Source organism: Macrobrachium nipponense, chromosome 15, assembly GCF_015104395.2.
Source record: "Macrobrachium nipponense isolate FS-2020 chromosome 15, ASM1510439v2, whole genome shotgun sequence".
Lineage (NCBI taxonomy): Eukaryota > Metazoa > Arthropoda > Malacostraca > Decapoda > Palaemonidae > Macrobrachium > Macrobrachium nipponense.
Window position 1 is genome coordinate 55,535,145 of NC_087208.1, and position 22,719 is coordinate 55,557,863.

General features: G+C 39.7%; 2 protein-coding genes across 2 annotated transcripts in view; both read left to right on the forward strand.

The window, feature by feature from the left end:
• The first annotated feature begins 3,778 nt into the window (after positions 1 to 3,778).
• On the forward strand, positions 3,779 to 9,591 carry LOC135194959 (heat shock protein HSP 90-alpha-like). Its single transcript, XM_064221195.1, has 5 exons — positions 3,779 to 3,932; positions 6,403 to 6,907; positions 7,195 to 7,349; positions 7,503 to 8,519; positions 8,754 to 9,591. Exons 2-5 carry the CDS (start codon positions 6,403 to 6,405, stop codon positions 9,234 to 9,236), a joined length of 2,160 nt encoding a protein of 719 aa, XP_064077265.1. The 5' UTR covers positions 3,779 to 3,932; the 3' UTR covers positions 9,237 to 9,591.
• Positions 9,592 to 12,700: 3,109 nt separating this feature from the next.
• LOC135226876 (uncharacterized) overlaps positions 12,701 to 22,719 on the forward strand; it is a 16,940-nt gene continuing 6,921 nt past the window's right edge. The window contains exons 1-4 of the mRNA XM_064266569.1: positions 12,701 to 13,594; positions 14,106 to 14,247; positions 17,696 to 17,916; positions 18,833 to 18,991. Coding sequence (XP_064122639.1) covers positions 12,845 to 13,594; positions 14,106 to 14,247; positions 17,696 to 17,916; positions 18,833 to 18,991 — 1,272 coding nt within the window. The 5' untranslated portion in view covers positions 12,701 to 12,844. The remainder of the gene's footprint in view (positions 13,595 to 14,105; positions 14,248 to 17,695; positions 17,917 to 18,832; positions 18,992 to 22,719) is intronic.

Sequence of the window (22,719 nt, forward strand, 5' to 3'; positions counted from 1 at the left end):
ATTCTCAGAGCTTTGGGGACGGTGAGTTGAACCGTTATATGTCACCGCATCGCATTTTTATTTTTAGATTACTGGGAACATTTTTTTAAGCCTAAGTAAGTGCCAATCTCGCAGTTTACTCATAGCTCGTATTGAAATATTACAGGTCTCACGGTAACTGACTACACAAGTGTGCTAGACCATTCTCCAGCCACCTGGGCGCGAATTAATGACTAATTTTTGGCCGGGCGTCCGCCTCCCAGCGATTGCGTTGCTAATGCTAACGTCTGAATGCGTAAGACGCTTCGAGAACTTTAGTATGGCAACAACAGAGCCATTAGAACAAAAAGCAAACTGAATTAAAAGCATTCGTACTACAGTATATCATTTTCGCAAGGAAAACATCCTTTCCTTTGGGGAATGTTCTGGGTGAAATGTCACATCGGCTGTAGGTCACGACAAGAGCTAGTGTTAACTGTGATTTATTTTAGAAAATTAATTTTTGAAGGATGTAACTACTAACGTTAAAAGATCACGAATAAAATGCAAATATAAACTCAAGCGTCACTTTATATATATATATATATATATATATATATATATATATATATATATATATATATAACTGATCACGAAAGTTTGGAACGTGATAAACCCATCAATAAAGGTATAAGCCACGAAGGAAAAATAAACAACGGAGTTTCTGCAAGGTCTTCCGACTCGACGTCCTTTACTCCAGCAGAAACTCCATTGTTTATTTTTCCTTCGTGACTTATACCTTTATATATATATATATATAATATATATATATATATATATATATATATATAGTGTGTGTGTGTGTGTGTGTGTGTGTGTGTGTGTGTGTGTGTGTGTGGTGTGTTCACTCATCTAGGACAAGCCAAAAGACTTAAATTATTTTAGCAAGCTTCTTAACAGAATAGGTACGTACTTCCCATACACGGAGAAAGTAAGACGAAAGAGAAGAAGCAACATGTGCCGAATCAGCATCTAAATTGAATAAATAAAAAGTAAACTTGTGAAAGTAAAGAAATATGTATTTCAGTGTACCTAAGCAAAGGTAGTCAAACTCATGACCAAATCCACCAAGTTTCACCGGAAACAAAAAAATGGCTGAAGGTACGGCAGTGTTTTTATTCACTAGTAACGCTAAACTTGCTTCTGAAACACATCTATGAAAGGGCTAGAACAACAAATGGTAATGGTGGGAGGGACGAGTGTTGAAATTGGTTAGCCTATCAATGAACTGGAGTTTGACACAAATTGGCTCTGCCAGTCTGCCAAGAATCAAATCTATCGAGCACAACAGGTACTTTCAATAAGGGAGAACGATACATCTACCCTCACTAGAGCCCAGTTCATCATGCAAAGAAGTTTCATCAATAAGCAAACATTCGGTTACAATGGCCTACAAAAGGCACACTCTCCTAGGTTATCAGAAGCTTATAAGGTCAAGGATAAAGTCACAATATTTCACAGGTTCCTCAGGGGACGAGGGAAAGACAAAACACCAGTAGATTATGCAATATAGTTTTAGTAATGGGCAGGACTACTGCCACCTTTCTTCGACCTGATCTTGTGCATCTTATTCCCAAGTGTGAATGCTCTAGTCTAAACGCTTCCAAGCACTGACCTAATGCCTATAGTTTTGCTGAAATGAAGGTCCTTGGCTAAAACTAAGAGCTTTATGAAGCCTTTGTCTTTTTTCTGACCATCAATGAAGGTTTTGAAGGCACAATCTACTGCCAATTTCTTACCTTATTTCTGTATAGTTATCCTTCTTATGAGATTTTTCAGTTTAGGGCTTCTGGCCTTGTTCGTAAACTAGCCAATTTCTCTAGGAATTAATTTTGCTTGATCTGCCCCTTTCATGATTTCTTGTGGCGAAAACCTAGTGTCTGTAGTACTAGCTCTATATTTCTCTTTCTCCAACAGCGTTTTGTCTATGTTTCGTTACAACTTTCCTTTGTTTACAACATTTCTTTGTTTACCTTCATTGGAATCTTGGTTTCTGTATTGCTTCATATTACTGGGAACTGTAAAATGCGAGCATTGGCCATATGAAACGGGGTAGAAAGAGTATACTCAGTCTAATGCATATAAACACTCTTATCCTATCTAATCCAGGTACTCAGAAGTTTCTAATATCATTTGAAAATCTGATCATTCCACTGCTCTTATCAATAGCCAGGACTTATTGACAAAGTAGCTTGTTCCAAGAATATGGGAGTATCAATAAATATGCTGTAAATATTGTATGCAATACTCTGAAGGTAGCTCCTTGTTGCAAGAACTTAATTTTTAAACAGATACTGCCTTGGACTATCATTCATTCTCCTGAGCTGGCTGGCTATATGGGGTGGCTCTGCAATATAGCTGAATGGTTTTTGTCATATGCACTTATCATATATACAAGATGGAAAGTTATGTAGTACTTATAAGACAGAGTACGTAAAATGAGGTAATTTCTGTCTGATATGGGTTTCCTGAGTTTGATAAGCATTTTGCCATTACGATTAGCCTAAATACATTCCAACCTTTTTTTTTCTTTCAAAGCTAAATTTCAAGTCTATAGCGTTTGTGTTCCCAACGTGAGGAATCAGCCAAGTCAGTGATAATTTTAGACAATGCAAGCATCCATCATCTGGTAAACTACAGTTTGTTGTAATTCAGTAAACATTTCAGTTCAACTTATAACAAAGGAGCAAGTTTTATGTATACCTTGGCTGTGAACAAAGGCAGCTTTCCCGAGCAAGAATTAGTCTCATAAACTGAATATTAATAGAACGCTAGCCTTGTCAATCACGAGATTTCTGTAGCATTAAGAAATAACAGTTAACGGGTGATTATACACAGGGTTAAAAAAAATCACAATAATTTACCTTAACATTTATCGTGTCAGCAAATTGTAACGTTTTGTAATTTCGCATTCACATTATAGACACTTTTATAGACACCACGATACCTATTTCATTTTAAAAATAGAAAATAAATCCTGTCCCACTAGAAGACGAAAATGGCACTGAAATCTAATGTCCCTCATTTTGATTGTATATTTATATACATATGGTATAAATATACCGTATCATTAGTCTTATGTCTTACGTCTTTTCAGAGAGGTATCGTGAGTCCAATAATGTTGAAAGTGAGGAAACCTCACGTGCTAAAATAATACAACACATGAAGTGTTATATTCAGCAATGAATGACATCAAAGCACCGTAAAAACTAATACAACTCGACGGCAGAGATTTTTTTCTATAGAGGTCGCAGAGAGGCCGAGAAGGGAGGCAAAACAGGCAACACCGTGACATAACTTCCGGCCAATTCTCACGAAGGTTCTAGAAGTTTCCCGAAGAGTGTCGAAGCTGAGGCGGATGTCGGTTGCCGAAAGCAAATTTGGTTTCGTTATTTTCTCGCTTTTAAACGAATGTTCGAAGAAGCGATGTATGAAAGGCCCATTATTATAGCCTTGTCCAAGTTCCCTCACGTCCTGGGATATACTTCCTAAGGATTTTTCGAAGTTTCCTTTCTTGAGTGATGAAGGAAATCTTAGGGTGACAAGTGACAACATTTTCTTTCCAATATTCTGAGTAAACTATGCTTCTTTATACATATGATTTACCAAAGTTGACACCTTTATACAGATGCAATATAACAAATACGCAAGGCTAATTTTAAAAACGTGATGGTTCTAGAAATGACCGTAACGGAATTTTCCATCAGGGTGTATCTGGCAATTTGGGCATCAGGGGGTACGACCTGGGGTATTTAAATCTCAGCGGTGGCACTGGCACTCTCAGATACCGGCAAAGCACTACAAAGCAACGCAGCTGCTGCCTCTAGCACAAGGCACTCACTACCGAGACTTTTGGGCCTCGTAGGCAAGTTGAATCTTCTGAGAGTTTTAAGTGTTCAGTGAACTCATTCAAGGTAAGACTTCTTCAACCAAATGTTTCTCATTATATACAGTTTTGAATGACTTCAAGTTATCCTTTTCATATCAAGCATTTCAATAACTGTCCGCTAGACTTTAACCCACAACTGTAGCTATTATTAATGTGTTGGTTTTAACGGTGCTTAGATGGTGAAAAGAAATAAGAAATATTTTGGTGTGTTAAACAATCCGGTGTTCCAACGAGCGCTCTCTCTCAAGGTATACGGGAGCCGGTCGACACCATTCGCTAATGAGAGATAATTAGAACCATTGACTACTGAAGAACACGTGTGTCTGAGTCTGCTGTCACTATAGTTTTAGTTTAATTTTCTTTTTCATTTTCTTACCTGTAGGAAATTCATAATGCGATCAAATTCGGATCAATGCCATCATGTGTTTTTTAGGATGGAAATTTGGTCATCATTTTGGATTTAACTGGTTTTTGGCTTAAATTATACAAACACATAAAGGACGATAACCCAATACCATTTAATTTTTCTGATCATTGTGTTTTATCGAGGTTTACGATAGTGTGTATTATTGATGCTGAACAAGGATTTATAATAACCTCTAGTTATATATAAGTAGTAAGATATTGTGACATAGATTATCTGCTGAACTTTATACTTCAGCAATGGATACAGCAGTTCTATAAATAGCATACCATATCACTGCGCGACTGCTAATTGTCTCGCAGAACAGAACGAATACGTTTGTTAATTATCAAGAATCTTTGTTATCGAAACAAATTACCGTTTAAGCCCGTGTCAAGTGCGCCATTATTTCCACGTATTTCTTTTTTCCCCAATTTCCTCAATTTCACACATTAAATAATTGCTATATCGCAATATTAAAATTCATTAGATGAAATTAAAGAGCTGTAATAGTATACAAGAACCTCGCTGCTTTGAAACATACTGAGAGCGACGATTAAAATTTAAAAGAAACTCATTTTAGCGTCAAATATTCATTGATATAAGCACGGTTCTATCTGGACCGTGGATATAAGATACCCAGCCAGCTGTAAGAAGTCCGGGAGGTTGGGGGAGGGGAGTGGACCTCGTTCTTGCCGTAATGTTCGGGAAAGAACACATGGCCTCCACGCTTCATTCTCTTGGTTATTTTCAGACAGCGCAGACTTGGCGTAGTAACCCCCCCACAAATTTCCTTATGCTAGTGGGGGTGTTTCCCTCCGTTTTCTGTTCTTCGCTTCTACTCGCCTCTCGCATTCTCGTCTAATTTTACCTCGATTTTGCAAGGATTTTACCTTCCCATGCGTCATGCCTATATCGCAATGTTAAATCATTTTACCATTTTACGAAATATCTGTTGCTTATACATTATATATCGACTATCTAAACCCACTTTGCAAGAGAATGCCAAACCATGCAACAATGAAACTTTCACCTGTTTAATATATATAGTTAATAAATTCCCAGTTTTAACTAGAAATAATACAACGTCTTAACCAGAAATGATTAAATACAATTAGCATGAATGCCCCCACCCACATAGGAGCTCTGGGTCTATATCTATAGGACGCCCCTACCTATAGCCCCACAAGCATATAAATATAGCAGCATCCACACCCCACGCCCTCCACGAGAGGCATGCTGGCTGCCGCCATATTTGAGCTTCGCCTTTGCTCGTTCGCTAATGCTCTAATTCCATCTCGCCCTCCTACAGGAAATATGGTTAGTCTCGTTACACCCAAGGCACTCCATCCTTGTCACAATTATACCAGGTGTTCTATTACTAACCTAGATTAACTCAGTCGACGCATGACTACTGTCACGTGTGTTATGTAACAAGTAGTGGTTTCTCTGATACATTTTTTAACACTGTGCTTGGTATGCCGCGAACGCTACCCCGGTTTTTGTTAATTTAAAACGCCACTCTCTCTCTCTCTCTCTCGTTAATCTGATCCTGCACTTGAGAAAAAAATAGATGAATGGCCAAAGAATTTATTGGCAAGTGAAATAGGAAAGCTTTTCATGTAGCTAACGTAAAATGCCTCGGGTTGCGTAAGTATAGATTTGCTGAAGATATTCTTGTTCGGCAACCTCGCCTCTTGGCGTTGGGTCAGTCAAGGGAATCACGACTATGCTAGATTCTGCGTAGTAATTTTTTCTTTTCTTTATCCATCCCCAGTTACCAATGGTTTAAATATTTCTAAACTTCTTGTCTGCTTAAAGGCATGCATAGCTTTCTTACGGAGCCTTGAGGTCATTCTTTGAAATATTTCATTGCATATAAAGTAAAAAAAAAAAAAATAAAATCAGTTTATAAACACTCTTGAATATGAAATCTAATGCAAGATGCCCAGTATGATAAATATTTGCCTTAATTATGAATGTTTTCATGATACTGACAAATGAGAGGTCACAGTTCACCCCACGTGTCAGTCTCGCAGACATGACCCACAAGCCTCAATCTATTGACCCCAACCATTTGCTTCTTCCTCAGATGCCTGAAGACATGAACGACGAGACCGAGACCTTCGCCTTCCAGGCTGAGATTGCTCAGCTGATGTCCCTGATCATCAACACCTTCTACAGCAACAAAGAGATCTTCCTTCGTGAGCTCATCTCCAACTCCTCAGATGCCCTGGACAAAATCCGTTACGAGTCCCTGACGGACCCTTCCAGGCTGGAGAGCGGAAAGGACCTCCACATCAGGATTGAGGTCGACAAGAATGACAGGACCCTGACCATCATGGACACTGGCATCGGCATGACGAAGGCCGATCTCGTCAACAACCTGGGTACCATTGCCAAGTCCGGCACGAAGGCTTTCATGGAAGCCCTGCAGGCCGGCGCCGATATCTCCATGATTGGTCAGTTTGGTGTCGGCTTCTATTCCGCTTACCTCGTTGCTGACAGGGTCGTGGTCACTTCCAAGCACAATGATGACGAACAGTACACTTGGGAGTCGGCCGCTGGTGGCTCTTTCACAATCAGGCCAGACAAAGGTAGGTCGATCTCTTCTTAGAAAATGCTACCTTGTAGTTGAACAGCTACACAAAATCTAGAAAACCTCTTTCCACATAATACCATTTTGTATAATGCAAAAAGGGCATATGACAGAAACCATTCAGCTAGATTGCAGAGTCACCCCATACAGCCTATCAGGTCAGGAGAATGATAGCTTAAAGCAGTATCTGTAAAAAAAAATTGGGCTGCTGAGGTTGACCTTACACAAACTTCATGAAACACATAGCATAATATTAGCATTAATCACCTCTTCTCTCTTCCTCAGGTCAGCCACTGCAACGTGGTACAAAGATCACACTTTACCTGAAGGAGGATCAAGTAGAGTATCTGGAGGAGCGTCGTATCAAGGAGGTGGTCAAGAAACACTCACAGTTCATTGGTTACCCCATCAGACTCCTAGTAGAGAAGGAAAGGGAAAAGGTAGGGAGGATCAGGCTATTAATTTATTCACTTCCCTTATCTCAACACCTCTCAAACCATCTGTCTTGATACAGAGTTCTTTTTCAATAAATGTCAGTGCATCACCAGAAACATAGTTAGTAATCAATATTTTCTTTACTTTTCACACGACAGCAAGTACCAGATGATGAGGAGGAGGAACAGAAGGAAGAAGAGGTCTCTAAGGTGACCGATGATAAACCAGTGGTGGAAGATGTTGGTGCTGATGAAGCTGCAGATGGTGTTGAGAAGGCAAGGAAAATGAAAACAATCAAAGTGAAGTATACTGAAGATGAAGAACTCAACAAAACCAAGCCACTGTGGACCAGGAACCCTGACGACATCTCTGAGGAAGAGTATGGTGAATTCTATAGGTCCCTCACAAATGATTGGGAAGATCATTTGGCTACAAAGCACTTTAGCGTTGAAGGTCAGCTCGAATTTCGGGCCCTCCTCTTTGTGCCCCGCAGAGCACCTTTTGATCTGTTTGAAAACAGGAAACAAAAGAATAAGATCAAGCTCTATGTGCGTAGAGTCTTCATTATGGACAACTGTGAAGACCTCATTCCTGAATACCTTAACTTCATCTGTGGTGTAGTTGATTCTGAAGATTTGCCTCTTAACATTTCTCGTGAGATGCTGCAGCAAAACAAGATCCTCAAGGTTATCCGCAAGAATTTGGTGAAGAAAGCCATGGAACTGTTTGAGGAGCTCATGGAAGACAAAGATTCTTTCAAGAAGTTCTATGAAAACTTCTCAAAGAATATTAAACTTGGTATTCATGAAGATTCAACCAATCGCAAGAAATTGTCTGAACTTCTCCGCTTCTACACATCTGCCTCAGGAGATGAGATGAGCAGCCTTAAGGACTATGTCTCTCGCATGAAGGAAAACCAGAAACAGATCTACTACATCACAGGCGAGAGCAGGGATTCAGTTTCTAATTCAGCATTTGTAGAGAGGGTCAAGAAGGGAGGTTTTGAGGTCATCTACATGATTGACCCCATTGATGAATACTGCATCCAGCAGCTAAAGGAGTATGATGGAAAGCAGCTGATCTCTGTCACTAAGGAAGGACTGGAGCTCCCAGAAGATGAAGAAGAGAAGAAGAAGAGTGAAGAGCAGAAAAAGAGACTGGAAAATCTATGCAAGGTAATTTCCACATAGCATTTTCAATCTTGTTTCTTTCTTATAACAGCATCCTTATGATTCTGATACCTGTAATTCTAAGATATCAGTGCTATAAAAGCATGCGAGTTAGTAAAGATTATACTTTTCATTTTGTTTCATACATACATTTGTTGGGGGCAACTGAACTTTTACATATTCAAATGACTACATACTTTTCTATATGTAACACTCATGTTAACATTTTACTCTTCCCAGGTGATGAAGGATATTCTAGACAAGCGCGTTGAGAAGGTTGTGGTGAGCAACAGACTGGTGACATCCCCATGCTGCATTGTGACTTCTCAGTATGGCTGGACAGCCAACATGGAACGTATCATGAAAGCTCAGGCCCTTAGGGATGCCTCCACCATGGGCTACATGGCTGCCAAGAAGCACCTTGAGATCAACCCGGATCACACAATCATCGAAAACCTCCGACAGAAGGCAGACGCTGACAAGAATGACAAATCTGTGAAAGATCTTGTCATGCTGCTCTTCGAGACAGCTCTTCTGGCCTCCGGCTTCAACCTGGAGGACCCTGGTGTTCACGCTGCTAGGATCTACAGAATGATTGGCTTGGGTCTCGGCATTGACGATGAAGACGTTGCCGGTATTCCAGATGACATCAGCCCAATGGACGACATGCCTCCTCTTGAGGGCGAGGACGAGGACATGTCCCGAATGGAGGAAGTTGACTAAATTATATCTACAAAAAAGTAAATTTGGAAGGTATATCTACATCATCAATCATATAATGCTTATCATAAATATCATTCCTCGTGAAAATATACCAAATATATTTTTCTCATAATTTATCGACGCTTTGTAAGTGTTCAGCTTTCATACTCATCATACTCCCCACCCCCCTTTTTTTAATCATCAAACATATTAGTCCTGTGATATCTTTTCAAACATAAAGTTGTCTAAAAATGCTAGAACTGCCTTTGATAGGCAGTTGGAGTAGCCTTTAAAAAACTTGATTCATCTAATGTCATTACTGCATTTTACTATTCATGTTTTAACTTATGTTTCGTAAATAAAACATAAAGATCAACTAATTTGTTTATTTCACACCCTTATTTCTCTACGAATGAAATGATATTGAGAAATGTGGCTGAAAGTTAAGAAATATTTGGAGAAGAAAACTTTCTCGGCTCAACAGCAATGAAAAAAAAATTGGCCTCTTTTAGCTCAACTGCACCGATTGAGAAAAATTACTCTTGTTTGCCTCAGTGGAAAAACGGGGGAGGGACAACTCTCCTTCACCTCTGAAGAAGAAGGGTAAAAGAAAACTAATAAACTCAATTGAACATTGGGGGTGAAAAAACTCTTATTAAGCTCTACAGAACAGAAAGGGAGGAACAACTCTATTGAACCCAATTGGACATAGGAGTAGAAAAAGTCTCCTTAAGCTCAACACAACAGTGAGGAAGACTCTCTCGTTAAGCTCAATAGCACAACAGTGAGGAAGAGTCCTTAAGCGCAACACAACAGTGAGGAAGACTCTCCTTAAGCTCAATAGCCCAGTGAGGAAGACACTATTCTTAAGCTCAACACAAAAGTGGGGAAGATACTATTCTTAAGATCAACACAACAGTGAGGAAGACTCTCTCCTTAAGCTCAATAGCACGCATTGTTATTCCATAATTGCTACTAGGGTCGTACCCTATCGATACACTGTTGCTACGGAAGGACGCTCCGATAATTGACAAGCCAGTACACCTTTCAAGGTCACTTTGGTTCAAGGTCACACTATAATTCCAGGTCGAGGAGTCCTTAACAGCACGTGTAGGGAGCTTTCGCCTTTCAAACCTTTTCACTGTCAATTTTCGCTTTAGCGCTGAGTGGCCTTAGTTGCCCCAGTGCTTGGCATGTGTGCCAAAAGTCTATAAATCTATACAAAAATATTCCAAAATGGCAATGTGCCAAAAACGAGAGAGAGAGAGAGAGAGAGAGAGTTCTGAAAAATTATGAAACATTAGCAAAATAGGATGCCTTTTCCTTATTTCTAAGAACACATCTGGATCTGAAAGAGAGAGAGAGAGAGAGAGAGAGAGAGAGAGAGAGAGAGAGAGAGAGAGAGAGAGAGGTGGGCAGTATCATAAACATCAACAAAACTTACGGCAACAAGTGCCACAATTTCTAACTGATTCTCTTCCGCTGAGTCACTGTTTGTAATACCCTCCTTTTTCACGAACACCCACGCCTCTGGATCCAACCAGGTAACAGGTAGTATATTACGGTTAAGGCGCAGGATGGGTGCCAGGTGGGCGTGGCTTCCTCAGCGATCAAGGCCCGCCCACACGATGCCGTACCTAGCGGGAGTTCGCTAAGGCACGTGATGCGGGAATTGGCGGGTGGAGGTGGGCGGAAGTTGAGGGTCTGATTTGCAGAGTTGTCCAGTTCATTTTGTTTTTATTATTATTATTATTATTATTATTATTATTATTATTATTATTATTATTCTGAAGGACATTAAAAAGCAAAGGGATGTAACAGACAACGTAAATGGAATTAATACGCCAGTGCAGTTGAAAGGAAATATGACAAGTACACGGATTTGTGAAATTGTGTAAGACAAAACATGAAATTTTATTACAATATTGCAAGCATTTGAAATTGTGTAAGAGAAAACAAACTTATCTTGCAGTATTGCAAGCCTGTGAAATTGTTTAAGACAAAACACAAAGTTTCCTTGCAATATTGCAAGCATATGAAACTGTAAGACAAAACATAAAATTATCTTGCAATATTGCAAGCATGTGAATTTGTATAAGATAAAACATGAAATTTTATTGCAATATTGCAAGTGTGTGAATTTGTGTAAGACAAAACATGAAATTTTATTGCAATATTGCAAGTGCGTGAAATTGTGTAAGACAAAACAAAAGTCTCTTGCAATATTGCAAGCGTGTGAAATTGTTTAGGACAAAACAAAGTTTTCTTGCAATATTGCAAGTGTGTGAAATTGTGTAAGACAAAACAAAATTCTCTTGCAATATTGCAAGCGTGTAAAATTGTTTAAGAAAAAACAGAAAGTTTTCTTGCAATATTGCAAGCGTGTGAAATTGTGTATGACATAACATAAAATTCTCTTGCAATATTGCAAGCATGTGAAATTGTGTAAGACTAAGCATAAAATTTTCTTTCTATATTGCAAGCGTTAAACTGGAAATCAGACAAAATAGATAATATTTGACTGCATTTACAAAAAATTATGGCCGATATCCTTTTTAAAACTGAATATTGCAATTATTTTTGTCACTCCTTCAGTTTTCCCTTGTTGGAAAAATTATGGATTGTGATGATGCAAAATTCCCGGTGACTTTTCTTTGTTTGCGATTTATTCACTTTTAAAAGCTGATTTGTGTGACTATAACTGATTCATTAAGGTAGATTCTGGTGAGGCTTATTCTTACAGACGTTTGTTTTGGTTTGGCCGCTGATTGGATTGGTCCGGAGGTAGGCGCTCCCGCCAATCAGCGCCGCCAAACTAAACCTCTAGCATAGGGATCTCCAAGGAATCCTTAATGAACCAGTTATAGTGGGTCCTTAATTTTTTTTTATTTTCAAATGTTAAAGTTATTAGTTGCGTAACAAAGGCTGGTTTTTTAATCTTTATTTTAGGCATCACGCCAGTGAGAGAAAGTGTTAACGAAATCATTCAATTTGTGCTTTTCCTAAATAATGTTAATATTAAAGGGAAACCAGCACATTTATTTAATTGGAATTGTTCCCTTTAAGAAATGTAATTGAGATTTGTATTAATATTTTTTACCCGTGATGATAAGATTCATAATTTCAAATGCGCCTCATAGATTGCTCTCTCTCTCTCTCTCTCTCTCTCTCTCTCTCTCCAACCAAGAATATGAGAGGTAACTAGCAATAATGTTGCGACAAGATGTGGTATTTTATATTAAACAACTTTGCTAGAAAAAAGCAACACTTACAGGAAGTATAAGTGTTCTATTTTGTGAAATATAAACGCTAACTTCTCTGGACATTTTACATTCTAATAACCTCTGCTTCTAGCACGAAACGAGGGGGTATTACCAGGACTCACTGGGTATTACCACATCCGCACAAACGATAGTTAATAGTAATCCCTATTCATTCCAAGTTAAGTACATGTATCAAGTTAAATCTTATTTCTTAGGCTGGATTCTTTAACAGATCGGAGGATTGCCGTGACGCACAAAGCGACACAATCACGCGCACTACTGACTTCATATTTTTGATGCCTGTAAACCCCTGCTTCAGAGTAGACACACTTTGGCTTCGCTGGGTTCAACGTTAAGACTGACCAAATGCCCTTGCCCGCGAGAAAGAAGAAGAGCAAGAACATCCTGGACTGCGTTCCATCGACGGCCGAGGTGCCCCTAGGATGGGTCACCTCTGGGGGCATCTGGAAGATCAACGTCTCGCCTAGCGAGACCACGACCCCCGAAGAAGAGGGGGATGAGGAGGAGGAGGGCAAGGAGAACGCGTCCAACCAACACCAGAACATTTTCCGCAGCCTGTTCCTCATGCGCATTACCCTGAAGGTCATGGGCACCATACCCATGCACTACAACAAGGCAACCGGGACTTACGAGTTCCGGTGGCTCACTTTCTCAGCCATGCACACCTGCGTCATCTTCGCCTGGTTCAACATCCTGTTGGTCACCACTGGCATCGGTCTAGGGAGGCTGTTCACCGAGTGCGACTTCCTGGGTAAGTCGACCAGCCACGAGATCGAACTCCTGACGGTCATCATCATCGTCGGGTGCCTCCTGAACGCCTGGGTCGAGATCTTCTACCTCCTCTGCCACCGGAACTCGTTCTGCTCCTACCTGGACGAGTGGCAGGCCATCGCCCGGAGGACGGGACTCGACCCGGCCAAGGGGCTCAGGAGAAGCACGTCCATTCTGGCCATTTTCCTCTACACCTTCATCGTGCTTGTGCTGATTGCCAGTGCCTTCGGGGGCGACACTCTCGTCGGGGTGGAAGACGCCCTGGCGAAGGTGTTCCTCCTCATTCCCGAGGAGTGGCTCAAGAGGGACATATTCAGCATGACGGTAAGTGGCGCTTGAGGAATCTTGACGCTGGCGAGTGTTACTCATTACTGTCAAAGATATACTTCCATTAACACTATTTTCCTGTGTATCAATTTTATACCTGGATCCCTGTCCCCACAGCCTCTCCTTCGACACGACAGAAATGGAACCAAATCAAACCTATAACTTTCCCGAACGCTACATCAACGGGCCCGTCTCTTACAGGTACTAAAGTCCGTCTTTTACAGGTACTGAGTCACATCTCTTACAGGTTTTACAGGTACTGAGACCCGTCTCTCATAGGTACTGAGGCCCATCTCTCACAGGTACTGAGTCCCATCTCTTACAGGTAATGAAGCCCCATCTTTTATAGATTGAGTCCCATCTATAATAGATACTGAAGCCCATCTCTTACAGGTGCTGAGGCCCATGTTTTACAGGTACTGAGACACGTATGTTACAGGTACTGAGGTCTGTCTTTTACAGACACTGAAGCCCGTCTCTTACGGGTACTGAGTCCCGTCTTTTACAGGTACTGAGGCTGATGGTGGGAATCCTGATCGGCCACTTGTACGTCGTGTACAAAGGAGCCTTATTCGTGTTTGTGACAGCCTGCCACGTCCTGTACAACGTCTTTCACCAGTGGAAGGAGGAGCTCAACAAAACGATGGACTGTGAGTATATTATATTATATTATAAGCTCCTATTCGCAAAAAAACAACGAAGAGGGAAGTGTATAAAGTAGATAACGTTTCCGCTTGCTACCAGCAGATTTCGACGAAATTTATAAGAAAAAAAAAAATAGACGGGTGACCCATTCTCAATATTTTTTCACGATGATGATTTGATGATCTGTTGCCTCTGAAATCAATTCTCCCATTATAAAATAAGGTTTTTTTAAAAGAAATTTGGTGCTTAATGCAATAGGAATCAATTTGACAGCTCACTGTCAAACTTCGTATTTCGTCTACGTTGACAGAGAAGGGTACTGCATGACCTGGCGAAGGTATTCGTGTTATGTTGCCATGTGTCGTCACATGGCAACATACTGAGGAACCAAATCGTTAGCCGCTATTCGTTTGTTGAAAAGAATAATAATGCCTTCGAAGATATCGATCGAAGCATCTGGCCATTCCCTGGTTGAAATTTATCTGATTTTCCTAAAGCAATTTTACACTGACGAGAGAGCTCCGTTTGACTGCGTATTATTAACAGGCATTGTTAACGATTTCACACACTACATTACTGACAGTAACACACACACACACACACAGAATGATGCTATTTAACTATCCATTAATGAGCAACAAACACTAAGTTAACAATAAACCGGTAAACAACAATAAACCGGTAAACAGGAAGAATTGATATCAAGGCTAGGAAACGTCCCTCCCTCTGAAAAACAAGCAAACAAACAAACAAAGACAAACAAATAAGATAAATCAGTAAACAAACAAACAGATAAATAAAAAAATAAATAAATATAGGATACCCCGAATGTGTGAACGACCGAAAATTAAGGAATGAAAAGAAAAAAAAAAAAAACCGGGCGAAAACTGCAAAAGCACCCATAGTTGACACTGGGCATATATGTATACACACCCGCCCTGGAAAACCAACAAGACGGAACGGGCGGCCAAGGATGCAAATATCATCATCATTATGAAGGGAAGCCTTGATAATAATAATAATAATAATATTCACACCAGTCAATTTCATCAAGGCTGGTGATGACGGAGAGGCCGCATTTTCGAGTATACAAGTCTACTGGACTAGATATATTTACTATACCCTGTTTTTTTCCACCTGTCCACCCGCCTGTGGTGTTTGCGTATGGTAACACTGCGTCCCGGGCTTTAGATAGTTACATTCATCTTACATTCAACAATCATAATAATATCCTATTTCGAATATTAACGGTGTAATTCGCATACAGTAAATTATTAAAACACTTTTCAGTTGCAAATGTACACCCAGATATCCTTTTATTTACCTAAAACTTACACATAGCGTAACTATCTAAAGCCCGGGACGCAGTGTTACCATACGCAAACACCACAGGCGGGTGAACAGATGGAAAAAACCGAGTATAGTAGATACCATGATGTAAATGAAGTTTCCCCTTTACAGAAACAGTAGAGATGTCTGATGGGTCTCTGATATGTTAACATTAAAATATTACTCTGGGACTGGCATACTATTTTAATGTGTTGTATTCTTTTATACAGCATTAAATTAGAAATGTCTCCTTATGTCTGTGTAAGTACGCATATCCGTTTGTGTTGGTTAGGAGTGGGACCTACGAGGTCATTCAGAGCTGAAAGGGGAAACTGAGGGCAAAATGATGCTAAGGTGTAACAGGAGGAAAACCTCGTAGTTGCATTTTGCAACAGTTGTAAGGAGAGGGTGGAGAGTAAGATGTAAGATAGAGAACATGAACGGAGGTACAGTAAAAAAAAAAAAAAAAAAAAAAGAATGACGGCATTAACTTCCTGCGGGGTTTGTGTTCAAGAATAAAGGTACAAAAATTCTAAAAGGAACTTTCAAGACTATGAAATCTTGCTGGACTATTCATTATAAATATAATGCAAATTACAATTATAAACATAAACTAGGTGTGACCCGACCTACAGCTTATTCGGGGCGCATGCTAAAATCCACGGCCAAATAGAGCGTTGTTTCACCAACGAAAATTAAAATAAATACGCTACATTTTATATTGGAAATAATTTTTCTATCCTGTTTAACATAAACATTATTTTTTTACATTTTCATTCTGATAAAATCATAAATATCCTATCCTAAAATTCCTGTGTTTCTAACTCAACGCGAAATTCCTTTTTCAGACCATTTTAGGTTTTCTATAGGGTTTCCTACCCCAGAACCACCTCCCCCCCAAGAAAAGCAGTTTGTAGGCTTACTCCCAGAGTAAGCAAAATAGGAAAACACATTCAAAATCCCCTAAAGTACAAAGCTACGAAAGCAAAATTCGATACGAAGCCGAGTTGAAAGACTTCAAATTGTGCAAACAATGCTTCAAGTACTTCGGCCCTAATTACAACCTCATAGAAAGTTTCCGATTGATAAAAATACTACTTAAGTAAGGTCTCTCTCCCTCGATAAGAATTCGCAATTAACACAGTTTGATGACTCAGCTCTATGAATGGGGGGAAGGGGGAGGGGCCTTTTTTTTCTTCCAACTTCTATTTATAAAACTTAATTTGATTGAGTATTTTACTCGTATAATTTGACATGTTGAAATATTCTCACTCGTATTACATAATATAATCTTTTAGGAGGACATTTTCTTGTCTGCCCTAATATTTAATGTCATGTTTTTATTTCCATACAAACAAGACAGAAACTTTAATAAAAAATTTTTAAATAATTTTCTTCTTAAATAACCGCCCCACAACACTGCAATAACAGATTCCTTTAACACAACCTAATTTTATCTGTTTCATTGTAATGACTTCAGTTATTTGTAATTTAGAATATGTAAGTTAAAATGTATCTATACCAAAATCTATGAAATATAGCATCTACAAAATACAGTATGCACTCTATTCACTCAATGCTATTACCTGTTACCTGTCATTTAGGCCATACGGTGTACTGTATCAACTAAATAGCCTCCTCAGTTGTATTTAATTCACAAAATATATCGTGCACCATACTCGTTCCCTCTACAGTCATTCGTATTTTAGTAATTAAAATGTGCATTATATCCACTCTACCATTTCTTCCATTATCATTATTTTTTAATCTCTAGGAAGAAGACCCTCTTTCAAACAGTTGTATTATTATCATTATTATTATTACTATTATTCAGAAGATGAACCATATCTATATGGAACAAGCCAAGGGGTCACTGACCTGAAATTCGAGCTTCCAAAGAATATGTCTTTCATGGGTTCTAATAACACAATATGCACTATATTCCGTCCATACCTTCCACAACTTTCTGTTATCTATATAAAAAAAATTACACTACTACTATTTCCAGCGCGAACTGCCTCCAGTTACCTGATATGCACTGAATTCAGGCCCTTACCTTACACAACTTTCTGTATATATAAATAAATTTACACTACTACTATTTCCAACGCGAACTGCCTCCAGTCATCTGGCGGATGGACAAGAAGGAGAGCGCAGTTTGCTCGGCCATCACAGCTACAGTAGCAGCAGCCATAGGAGTCGAGGTCGGGGAGAACAACCAGGCCTCTGAGGGCCACTGCGTAGGGATGGCCGAACTCGTCGAGAACCACTGGACCATCGTGAAGATGGTCAGGTTCACAGAGAAGCTCTTCGCTCCGACGCTCCAGTGCTTTTACTCCACGCAGGTAACTGGGCTGATTGCCACGGGGCTATCTGGGTTCTTGGTGGTGTTAGCTTGTAGGTCTTCAGTGATTCTATGCTGTACAGATTATGTAGCATATAACATGTAACTGGCTTGATTACAGGTAGACTATCTGGGTTCTTGGTTGTGTTAGCTTGTAGGTCTTCAGTGATTCTATGCTGTAGAGATTATGTAGCATATAGCATGTAACTGGCTTGATTGCAGGTAGACTATCTGGGTTCTTGGTTGTGTTAGCTTGTAGGTCTTCAGTGATTCTATGCTGTACAGATTATGTAGCATATAACATGTAACTGGCTTGATTACAGGTAGACTATCTGGGTTGTTGGTTGTGTTAGCTTGAAGGTCTTCAGTGATTCTATGCTCTGCAGATTATGTAGTATACAACAGGTAACTGGATTTATTATTTAGTATATAACATTTGGTAGTGTTAGCTCGAAACTGCAGTGGTATTCCATGCCTCCTCAGTGATGCTATGCTGTATAGATTATGCAGTATACAAGGGTAACTGAACTGATTATATGTAGGCTATCTGGGTTCTTGGTAGTGTTAGCTGGCTCTGCAGTGCTATTACATAGCTCTTGAGTAATGCTATGCTTTACAGATTATGTAGTATATATAACAATAACAGAACTGTTTTTAGTTTATCTGGGTTTACTGTATTATCTTGCAGCTCTGTAGTGTCAGATTATGAAGTATAACACAGATAAGAAACTAATTACAGGTATCTGGGTTTTTGGCAGTGTTAGCTGTAGGTCCCGTTGATAAGTAACCAGTTGGTTCCTAGCCATGTAAAAATATCTAATCCTTCGGGCTAGCCCTAGGAGAGCTGTTAGTCAGCTCAGTGGTCTGGTTAAACTAAGATATATACTTAACTTTCATTTTTATTGGATTCACCGCAGGTCGTGACACTGTGTTTGGAGCTGTACCTGGTGGCCTACAGGATGAGTCTAGGGGAGCAGTACCAGGCAGAGGAACTGGCTTGGCAGACCATAATCATAGCCCAGACCTTCATTGTGTTCTTTCTCGTCTCGATGAAGGCCAGTTACGTGTACGAAGAGGTGAGTGGTCACTGTAGAAAGATGGTGATGGTGTTGAGGTAGCGGAGAGAGTGAGAGGGGGGGTTACGTGTACGAAAAGGTGAGTGGTCACTGTAGAAAGATGGTGATGGGGTGGGGGCGGCGGAGAGAGGGGTTGTTAGGGGGAGGGGAAATGGGGAGGATAGTAAATGAAGGCCCGTTACGTATAGAAAGATGGTGCTGGGGTGAGAGAGAGAGAGAGAGAGAGAGAGAGAGAGAGAGAGAGAGAGAGGAGGGTGGGGTGGGGGCCGGGGTTAGTAAATCGCCTTGAAAATGCGCAAAATGTCAAAAAAACTAGCAATGTGAACTCGAACGCATTTTTGTTTTCAAGGAAGTGGAGGAATGATGAAATATATAACATGAGTACTAACAATATTTGTGGTAGAGTTGAGTAAATGGGAATATTTTCATTAGTATTCGCATATCACAATTAATGACAAAACAATCATATGTGCATAAACACGCACATATACATAACATATATACAAATATACTCTTTTCTGATTTTTTCCAAAAGTAGTACAGTATACCACACGGGGCAATTAACCACAATTTCCCCCTTTCATTCCGTTACCATCATCCTACAAAAGACGGCTAGAATGCTTTATTTTCATATCTCAGCATCCGTTTTGCTGGAAAATTTCATGACGTAGCCGTTAGTTCCAAGAGGACACGAGCATTCAGCATTCTGGGGGTCATTTCTTTCCACAATGGGTCCACAACCCTTTAACTGACAGCTCATCTGTCTTGGGACACCAGGCATTACGTTACCGAAGGCCATTGCAGTTGCCACTGCGGTAAAATCCAGATTGCACCGCTTAATACCAACTACGGTGGTAATTCTTCATAAAGTTATTGACCTGACGTATGCAGTGGCCCCTGCCTTGACCTGAGTGGTAACCCCTGGTCACAAGAGACACTTGCGCATCTGGTATGTAGTGTCTTTTCTTCAATGCACAGACACACACATATGTATATATATATAATATAATAATATAATATATATATATATATATATATATATATATATATATATATATATATATAATTGATTGATTGTGAGTTATCTGGCGTCACAACTACCGTATATATATATATATATATATATATATATATATATATATATATATATATTTATATTATATATAGATATATATATATATATATATATAATATATATATATATATAATATAACGCTTACACTTTAACTCAGACTATAAAGTTTGGATTCATCTATTATCTCTAAACACAAACACTAAATAAATAAATAAATAAATAATTAAGTACAGCATGAACTTATAATCTAGCAAGGTCAAAATATCGGACCGTACGCATAACCAACTTCCAAGACGAAAACTAATCATAAATTTGGGTCAGGGTGAGAGCAACCTAGTTTATTTAAAACAAAAGAGGAGAGCTGAAGAATTCACCTGTTGTCCGGCCTCTAAAAGCAATTAGCCTTTATATAGCACAAACAGCCAAGGACAAGTACTACAAGTTAAGGTCACTTTTGAGGTTTACTTTTAAAAGTAGAATAGGATCTCATTAGCGTTCGCAAATACTCACAAGTCTTTTAAGATAAAAGAATGGGGAAATCATTAGCGTTCGCCAATACTTAAGAGTCTTTAATCTAAGTGAAGGCTAAAAGAATGTTTTTCCATTCACTCTTAATTGCGTTTTGTGTCATTCGAATCTTCCTATTAATATTCTGATTCACTGGGACTGGCGTACATAGGCTACTTTTCGTGTGTATTTGTTTGTATGGTGTTTTTACGTTGCATGGAACCAGTGGTTATTCAGGCAACGAGACCAACAGCTTCATGTGACTTCCGAACCACGTCGAGAGTGAACTTCTATCACCAGAAATACACATCTCTCACCCCTCAGTGGAATGCCCGAGAATCGAACTCGCGGCTTGGTGGAAGGCCAAATCAAATAATCATTCCTCATCTCAGAAAAGAAATCATTTAGTTAAACTGTTTAATTCACCCCCCAAGGGGGGGGGGGGGGGGGGGTGGGGGAAAGAGAATAAGTGCAGAATACGAGGGAAAAAACTAGTTTATTCTGAAATATAAAAATCACTAAACAAACAGCTAAGTAAATATACGAATGAACCAAGAATAAAATAAAAAACAAAAAGAAATTGATATTATTAATATCTCGTTACCAATGCCGCCGTCTCCCCCTCCAAAAAATAAGACTTGGGTCATTACAATGAAAAAGACCTGGTAATTACTTGTGTTGTGTAATCACGCTTATCAGAACCTAGAGAGAGAGAGAGAGAGAGAGAGAGAGAGAGAGAGAGAGAGAGAGAGGGCCCCATCAATAAAAAGTTCAATATCACATTTCAGTAATTGATGTCAAACGCCCCCTCCCAGCGCGGGACGCAATTACGACGTGTCCGTTAAGACGGGCGTGTTTCGATTCGTTCGTCACATTCGGCTACAAGTGACGGTCGATATAATTATAAAAGTAGCCCGTCACGTATAATATCATCGTATCATATACTATACTCTCCCGATACGGCCCATCCATCAATGGTGTATCATAATGGTCTTGGGAGATATTTCAAACGGCGAACTTCACATGGAGATAAATGCGCTCACTCGAAAGCTGTCTGCAGTTTATTTTTCAAATTCGTCTTCTTGACAAGAGTGAATGAATGTAACTTGGGTAGATATATCAGAATTATAGCGGGGGAAGGTTGTTGTTTTATGCCAGCACGGGCTCTTGCTCATAGCGAGGGAAGGGAACAAGAATGCTTATTCATAGTACCGCGCGACCCTCCTGTACACTTCTCAAGTGTTTTGTGTGGTAGCTCGAAGTACATGCAAAGTATAAGTGTGTGTGTGTGTGTGTGTGTGTGAGAGAGAGAGAGAGAGAGAGAGAGAGAGAGAGAGAGAGAGAGAGAGAGAGAGAGAGAAACTCCAGTAGACAAAGAATCGACCATCTAATTAAAATTCTAAATTAACATCTTTGCCTAAGTTTATATCAGAATGAATATTTAAAGCTTCATGCGCACTTATTCAGCAACTTGGTGTAAAGGGTAACCGCTTAAGTAATAAATTTTCACTGCGTCTATATTTCAGTTATCAGTTATTTATAACGAATAATGTGTATGGCAGGTAAAAGTATCTTAATCCCTCTAAAACGGGAAACTGTCAAATGGCGCCCCCACCAAAAAAATGGAACTGTCAAATGCCTCTTCAAAAATGGAAAACTGCCGAATGGACCCCCCCAATGAAAAACGGTTAAAGTCCACCCCCCATGAAAAACTGTCAAATAGGACCCCCCCCCCCTTGAAAACTTGTCAAATAAACCCCCCATGAAAAACTGTCAAATGGACCCCCCAATGGAAAACTGTCAAATGCTCCCCCCCAAAAAAATGGAAAAATGTCAAATGCCCCCCAAGGAAAACTGTCAAATGGATCCCCTCCCAAATGGAAAACTGTCAAATGCCCTCAATAAATGGAAAACTGTCAAATGCCTCCCCAACAAAAAATGGACTGTCAAATGCCCCCGAAATGGAAAACTGTCAAATGCTCCCCCACACCCCCCCCCATGGAAAACTGTCAATGCTCCCCCCCAAAACAAAACTGAAAACTGTCAAATGGTGCCCCAAATGAAAACTGTCAAATGGAAGGCCCACCCCCTCCCAAAATGGAAAATTGTCAAATGCCCCCCGAAAAAAATGGAAAACTGTCAAATG